Consider the following 8,621-nt stretch of genomic DNA (forward strand, 5'->3'; position numbering starts at 1 on the left):
CTTACTAAGGTATGTCTTGATTATATGACTTCTCACATGGAAAAATTCAGCTATAATCACTAACTTCCTTTTAAGCTACTGTTTTGCAGCCTCTTCAGAAGTGCATACAAAGTAGAATATGAAAGAAAACTATCCCCAAATCTGCAATATGATTTGTTTCTGCAAATATTTACAAGACTATGATATCAACATTTTGGAAGACTATGTAAGACATTAATGGACATCTACATCAACTTGAAATGATGCAGCTATAAATTTCATCTCCTATAATTTTTCATTTTAAAAACCTAGTTATTATTAGTTGATAAACCTCTGAGTCAAGTAACATTGAGACAAACACGAGGAAAACAAGCACATCCATTTAATCTGTATAATTTCTAAAGAGAAGAAGAAAGACTTAGAAAAACACTACAATTTTATTTCTGTGGTGATTCCAACCTGTGATAACTGAGAACAATACAAATAGAGATTTGAAATTCATGTTGAATCATGAATCATATGTCTGCATCTCTCAAAGTCTCCAATAGCTCCAAATTCCAGGTCTCTGAGTTTATCCTGCTGGGATTCCCAGGTATTCACAGCTGGCAGCACTGGCTATCTCTGCCCCTGGCACTACTGTATCTCTCAGCACTTGGTGCAAATACCCTCATCCTCCTCATCATCTGGCAGAACGCTTCTTTGCAGCAGCCCATGTACCTTTTCCTTGGCATCCTCTCTGTGGTTGACATGGGTCTGGCCACTACTATCACGCTTAAGAACCTGGCCATCTTCTGGTTTGATGCCAAGGTCATTAGCCTCCCTGAGTGCTTTGCTCAGATTTATGCCATTCACTTCTTTGTGGGCATGGAGTCTGGTATCTTCCTCTGCATGGTTTTTGATAGATATGTGGCTATTTGTCACCCTCTTCGCTATCCATCCGTTGTCACCAGTTCCTTAATCTTAAAAGCTAACCTGTTCATGGTGCTGAGAAATGGCTTATTTGTCATCCCGGTGCTTGTGCTTGCAGTGCAGCATGACTATTGCTCCAGGAATGAAATTGAACACTGCCTGTGCTCTAACCTTGGGGTCACAGCCTGGCTTGTGATAACAGGAGGCCAAACAGCATTTGCCAGTTTGTCCTGGCATGGCTTGGAATGGGGAGTGATCTAAGTCTTATTATACTGTCATATATTTTGATTCTGTACTCTGTACTTAGACTGAACTCAGTTGAAGCTGCAGCCAAGGCCCTGAGCACTTGTAGTTCACATCTTACCCTCATCCTTTTCTTTTACACTATTGTTGTAGTAATTTCAGTAACTCATCTGACAGAGATGAGGGCTACTTTGATTCCAGTTCTACTTAATGTGTTGCACAACATCATCCCCCCTTCCCTCAACCCTATAGTTTATGCACTTCAGACCAAAGAACTTAGGGCAGCCTTCCAAAAGGTGCTCTTTGCTCTTACAAAAGAAATAAGATCCTAGAGACCTTCTCCGTGATGTCCATAAACCTCAGCTTCTCCTAAACTGGATAGTAAAATTTCAAAGAGGATAAACAAGTAAGTGCATACCTTTGGGATTCCCTTTTTATATTTGTATGTAAATAATTGTGAAAGCTTCAGAAAAGATACAAAAAATCACAGTAGCCTAAAATATTGACAAAACCTAAATATATAAATATATTTAAGAATATGGAAGAATTTTCTGCCAAACCAAATTGGATTTAAAGAACTTAATGATTTATCTATCTCATAAAATAAAAATGAATACAATCACACACCCACACATACACACACACACATACATTCAATCAGAGAAATGAGTGATTGGGACATGAATTATAGGTCATGCTTACACATCGTTAGCTGTAACTTGGGAGCAAAGTCAGTCTCCCTGAACAAGCATTACTCCAGTAATATGGAATATAGAGGCCGGAAAAGAAAGCAATTCAGACAAATAAAGTCAAATCAGAAAATGATGAGGATTTAGGTGGACTATGAGATGACTCAGCTTGGACAGACAGAACCCAAAAGGTTCATCTAGCTAGAAGGATCTGGTGCTTGTGCCATTTGCCTCCCCAGATTTGCTCTCTGTCCTTTGTGCACTGCTCTGTAAACTGGAGGGCTGACTTTCACATATTGTAAGCCCAAACTCCTTTGTCTTTTGGTGTTTAGTTGAATTGAGCCAATGTGATGCCGTGACAGATTATAGTTCAAGAGGAGAGAGCATTTGGGCTATTTATTATTCTACTTCCAGCATGCTTTGACATTGGGGTTCTCACTGGATGTGTCCCTTCTCTGGTCACCCACCTGCTACAACTACAACTCTTAGGGAAATATAGTAACAGGCTTGTCTTGCCTTCTTTCTTCAGGCCAAGGGGCTGATAAAGGCTTCCTGATAGTAGTCTCTGAGTGCCCAGCATGCATTATTTTTTCAATATCCAGTTTTATTTTCTTAAAACAACCTACTACTCAATAATACCTTCATTAAATTGTCTTCAGATTCACATTTCTTTGTGCCTTTTTTCCCCTTTCTGAGACCCTGACAGACTCACTGGCTTTATTTATATTACCAGCATCTATCTCTGCCATAACTACTCATCCACTACTACTACCACACCCACACAAGAATGTAGGCAGCTTCAGCAAAATCTTTAGATGATCAGATATAAAGACACTGTAGGCAGGAGGTAGATATAGAAATTTTTCCCTGTGAAATTTTTACTTTGAGAGTTCTCTTTTCTTTCTTTTTTCTTAAAAAATAATCCTAAGCAATGAATGGGCAAAATAAGGCTTAATCTATTATTGTCTTGTATTTCAATATTTTCCAGGCCACTTTCCATTAAACACATGCTCAGATTATGTCATTAAATAGTTGGGACATTCCCTGAAATATAAGTATTAATTTCAGGTGCAGGAATACCAGTTGCTAGAAAGTCTATTATACATTATATAATGTCAGCTCCTCTTCCAGTTACATGTAAAAAGTAAACCCTATCACTTCTCAGGTAAAATGAAAATAATGTAATGTATCTTTCTTATTAGTCTGGCCTTTCACACAAACTTCAATTTTTTTTCACTTAGAAATTAATAAAGAGAAAAGACCCCATGCCCTTTGTACTCATAAGACTACTTTTTTTTTTTTTTACTAACAATATAGTTGAGAACATTAAGATAATTTAAGAAAATATACATTTGACATTTTCTATAAAGTTACAAGAAGATAGTGTTCGCATTAAATAAGAATTACCAGCTGGGCACAGTGGCTTACACTTGTAATCCAAGCGCTTTGGAAGGCCAAAGTAGGAGGATCTCTTGAGGCCAGGAGTTTGAGACCAGCCTGGGCAACATAGTGAGACCCTATCTCTATAAAAACTACAAATCAATAAAAATAAAATTAGGTAGGCATGATGGCTCATGTTGATAGTCCCAGATGCTTGTGAGGCTGAGCTGGGAGGACTGCTTGATCCCAGGAATTTGAGGCTCCAGTGAACTGTGATTACACTACTGCACTCCAACCTAGGTGAAAGAGCGAGACTCTGACAAAAACAAACAAAAACAACAACAACAACAAAAAACAAAAACAACTATGGTAAGAGGGCAGTTCAATGAAATTCAATAGTGATGACATGTTATTCCAGCAGAAATAACTTACATATTACAGCCTAGAAAAATGAAAAATTGTAAAAATATATGTGTACCTTTCACATATCCCTTCAAGGGAACCTGATATGATAGCATTGTTGACTGATGTCCTCTGGCTTCTACACCATTAGATGCACCTTTACCTTCACACAAAGTTCATGGTTCCCTTGGCTGCTCCCAGACAATGACCAGACACAGTAAGAGGACGAGAGCTAGCCCATTCTGGCCAGAAATGAAACTCGTTTAATGGTCAACTTTTGCATGAGGATTCTGAACTGGCCTGGTTAAGACTTTCTCAGAGCTGCACTGAGGGCTGATACTTTTCTTAGGCAATCTTTCCTTTTCTCTCTCTTTTCTTGGTTGTCAGAGCTGAATCATGGTCTAAAGATTCTTTTCGTGTTTTTCTCCCTTCTTATCCTTTACATTTCACATTTTTTCCCCAATAAGCCTATCTGATGATTAATCCTATCTAGTTGTCTGCTTTGTAGAGCACTAAACCCAACACAGATCATAATGAGAGTGAAATGATACATTTATGGGACACATTTAATCCCCTAGCACAAGGAAGTGACCCAATGTTGAAAATTTTACCAATTGTGATGTGAGAAAACGCACTTGCGGAGGGAAATGCCCTGGCTGGTACAACTCTTTTAGGCATTTGAAAGATATGTGGAGGGGTGGACAATGGCAGGAAGGACAGTGGAGCTGACTGATTATTGCTATGCTATATTGAAACCACATAGAGTAATAATGACAAAATGAAGGCAGTTAACAAATAGTAAAAATGAAATGTGATAGATTGCAAAGCTTGCAAAGATGCTCTTATCTCCTGAAGTAAAAAGGGTAACGACAACTGGGGAGTAAACTTGGGCATGAAAATTGAGTTTTGGCTGGGTGCAGTGGCTTATGCCTGTAATCCCAGTATTCTGGGAGGCTGAGGCAGCGAGGTCTCTTGAGCCCAGCATTGAGACCAGCCTGGGCAACATAGGGAAACTCTGTCTCTATAAAAAGTACAAAAATTAGCCAGGTGCGGTGGTGCATGCCTGTAGTTCCAGCTACTGGGGAGGCTGAGGTGGGAGAATCGCTTGAGCATGCGAGGTGGAGCTTGCAGTGAGTCAAGATAGTGCCACTGCACTCCAGCCTAGTGGAGCTTGCAGTGAGCCAAGATGGGACCACTGTATTAAAAGAAAAAAATAAAAGGAAAGAAAAGAAGAAAAAGAAAATTGAGTCTCAGAACACCATGATTGTTTAATGCTTAACAAGACAGAACTATTATACCAAGGTGTGCACTCTGGTTTAGAAAATCTGGGACAATGAAACATGGGATATGGGTATCTGACTGGATGAACATGAAGATGTATTTTGCAAACTAGCTCACTCCTTTATTTGTAACGTGAGAGCTAACACTACTCTTACACAGGAAGATAATAAAGACTATGGTTACTGCCCTTTCTAGATTGTATGGTTACCCATACATTCTATGGTTATGGCCCTCTCTAGATTGTCAGGCTTGTAACTAAGGTTAAATTCCAGTATGATTATGGCATGAACAAGCTGCAAGAAATACATAGTGTGTACTGGAATAAGCCAGGAGTTTGAAAATTAAGGGAGCTTAATCAAGAGGATAAGATCATAAGACATAAGAAAATAGAGAATAAGCAAGAATTTATTGACTTGGGAAAATTATTATGGACACCGTATTGAATACCCTGATCAGAATTCCTGGAGACGGGTCAGACTCACTATGCCAGTGACTCTTTGAAGCCTGGAAAATGTGATGGATGATGATGAGTCAAGTGGTAATGCCTGAGTTTCCCTGGCAGCTGGGCATTGCAATGCACTTGAGGAACGCAAAGGTGAAGCAACTGGGAATGCTGAAATCGACATATTATACGAGGCCAAAAGAGTCACCAGAGAAATATGTTCTGTGGAATGCCCCAGAAAACACAACATTCACCAATGAATGCACTAGTGAGTGGGGGCACCAGTATTACTAAAATGTTTAGTTATGGTTCTCCTATTCAGAGCAGGTGTGAGGATAGGAGAGACAGTCAAAGAGCTGGATTGTCTAGTGGTTGTGAGGGTGATAGACCTTTGAAGTAACAGATAGAAAGTTGAGGTAAATAACTGCCAGAAGCCAGGGGGCAGCAATTATTTAAAAACTAGCAAGGGTAAACTAGGAGCCAAAGAGGCTTCACCTGTAGGGAGTTATGGAAATGGTGTCCTTAAGAGCAAATTAATAGGCAGCGAACAAGGGGGTTGCTTGCTGCAATCACAAGAAAGCAGGAGTGGAGGAGCAGAAAGTATAGGCAGTGGCCTCAATGAAATATCATCATCTCCCTTTTCCAGTTTTCTGAGTTGAGCCAATTTTCCTACCTAGAACCTTCTAACTGAGGACATGGACAGGACCCCAGGGATAAGGAACCCATTTGCAACACCTATCTTTCCTGTGGGTAATATGCCAAGAGTACCCCATTTATAATAGTTCTATTTAAATTTTTTTGACTTTACCATGGTGCAAAAGCAATATGCATTCAGCACATTCCTCCTCTTGTAATGTGGTTACATCTGGATAAACTCATAGTTCAATACATCATAAGTCAGAGCACACTTTTGATTAATGATATTTTCAATTTATGATGAGTTTGTTAGAGTGTAATCCCATTGTAAGTCAAGGAGTGTTTGTATATTCTACTGATTGTTCCAGTCCTTTGAAAATAGATTTCTGGCTATTGACTTGGGTGACAACTCCTGGGAATAAGAGAATGTCTGGGCATTTTGATGCTATTGATAACTGGACCATCATGTCTCCCACAAGCAGTCCGCCTTTGTTAAAATGTGGGGCAGATGGGAACAGGTAATAAAGTCCTGATTGAAATCTGGTTTTCAGTAGGGTCTGTTCTCTCATGGATCCATCTATTGGTCATTCCCTGACCTCTGAGTCTATGATCAGAAGTAATTACTACACAAACAGTCTCTGACTTACAATGGTTCATTTTAAGATTATTTTACCAAGGGGTGAAACCAATACTTACTCAGTAAAAACCTTATTTGAAACTTGGAATTTCAATATTTTCCTGGGCTATCAATATGTGATAAGGTACTCCTTCATGAGGCAGAGTAGTGGCAGCGAGCTGCAGCTTCCAGTCAACCATGATATTACTAAAACAATTCATATTGTCCAATGTACCATAGTGAATAAATAATGTGAGCCTTTCAACACTTTGTTATAAAGTAGGCTTTGTTTTAGATAATCTTGCCCAACTATAAGCTAATATAAGTGTTCTCAGCATGTTTAACCTAAGTTAGGCTAAACTATGATGTTCAGTTGGTTAGAAGCATTCTATGTATTTTCAATATTACAATATTTTCAGTTTATGATGGATTTTTAGAGACATAATGCATTATTATTCAAGAAGCATCTATATTGCTTCCTAGACCTTTTGGATGTAGTATGTAATGATATGTGGAAAACCATAAAACTGATCCTCTAATAGAAGATAGTAAATCTTTAAAAATCACATTGAAACAGATAGAGATTGGTGACATAATCAAATATCTAAATAACCTAAGTGATGATAGTTTCAATCATATGTTGATTTACTTGTGATGGTTAATATTAAGCATCAACTTGATTGTAGGGAAGGATGCAAAGTATTGTTCCTTGATATGTCTGTGATGGTATTGCTAAAGGAGATTATCAATTGTTCAGTGGACTGAGAGCAGCAGATCTACGCTCAGTATGGTTGGGCATCCAAATAGCTACCAGAGCGGCTAGAATAAAGAGGGCAGAAGAAGCTGACTTGCTGAGTCTTCTGACCTAAAACTTTCTCCCGTGCTGGATTCTTCCGGTCCTCAAACATCATACTACAAGTTCTTTGGGTTTTGGACTCTTGGACTTACACTAGTGGTTTACCAGGGGCTCTGGGGCCTTCAGACACTAACTGAAGGCTGCACTGTCGGCTTCCCTACTTTTGAGGTTTTGGGACTCGGACAGAGCCACTACTGACTTCCTTGCTCCTCAGCTTGCAGACAGCCTATCACCCTGTAATTGTGTGAGTCAATTCTATTTAATAAACTGTATTTCATATATGCCTATATCTTATTAGTTCTGTCCCTCTAGAGATCCCTAATACAATTCTCCAGTCCAACACCTATAGAAACAGGATGGATCTTGGAGAATAACTGTAAGCTACTAAAAGTTCAAACAAGTAGCATTTACAATTGCAACTGCTAGGCTGTTGATCTTGGAAAAAGTTAATATGCTCCCAGGCAATGATTTACAGCAATTGATCTGATAATTGCATTCTTTTTTAATTCCAATCAAAAAAAGAGAATCAGAAACAGTGCAAAGTGAAATGAATAACACTACATATTCTTAGCAAAACACATTCGGTAGACACTGTACCTCAAATTTTGAATGTCAGTCTTTCCTTGGGCTAGAAATATGCTGTTGTTTTTTAGCATATGTACGGCTTTCGGCAGGCCTAGAGTGGTTGATAGTGTTGTTGAAGTCTACTGTATTCTTACTTATTTTGCGTGTATTTTTTCCCTTATTGAGTATTGAGACCGGGTAATAAAATTTCTACTTTTGCTTTTAGATTTGTTTATTTTGTTATTGAAGATCTAAAAGTTCTTGTTTCATGAATTTTGAATTTCTTTTATTAGAGGCATAAACATTTACAGTGTTTATATTCTCTTGATTAATTTACCCCTTAACATTATTTATTTTTTATTTTTTATTTTTATTATACTTTAAGTTCTAGGGTACATGTGCATATCGTGCAGGTTTGTTACATATGTATACTTGTGCCATGTTGGTGTGCTACACCCATCAACTCGCCAGCACCCTTCAACTCGTCATTTACATCAGGTATAACTCCCAATGCAATCCCTCCCCCCTACCCCCTCCCCGTGATAGGCCCCGGTGTGTGATGTTCCCCTTCCCGAGTCCAAGTGATCTCATTGTTCAGTTCCCACCTATGAGTGAGAACATGCG

At 38.8% G+C, this 8,621-nt stretch overlaps 1 protein-coding gene across 1 annotated transcript; it reads left to right on the top strand.

Annotated features, from left to right (window-relative positions):
• Window positions 1–426: 426 nt before the first annotated feature.
• LOC105533507 (olfactory receptor 56B1) lies at window positions 427–2,477 on the top strand. Its single transcript, XM_011971983.1, is given in 2 exon segments — window positions 427–1,069; window positions 1,072–2,477. Coding segments are annotated over 2 exon segments (972 nt in total). The 5' UTR covers window positions 427–489; the 3' UTR covers window positions 1,464–2,477.
• The last annotated feature ends 6,144 nt before the right edge of the window (window positions 2,478–8,621 follow it).

The sequence above is a fragment of the Mandrillus leucophaeus genome, unplaced genomic scaffold (genome assembly GCF_000951045.1).
Source record: "Mandrillus leucophaeus isolate KB7577 unplaced genomic scaffold, Mleu.le_1.0 Scaffold1254, whole genome shotgun sequence".
NCBI lineage: Eukaryota > Metazoa > Chordata > Mammalia > Primates > Cercopithecidae > Mandrillus > Mandrillus leucophaeus.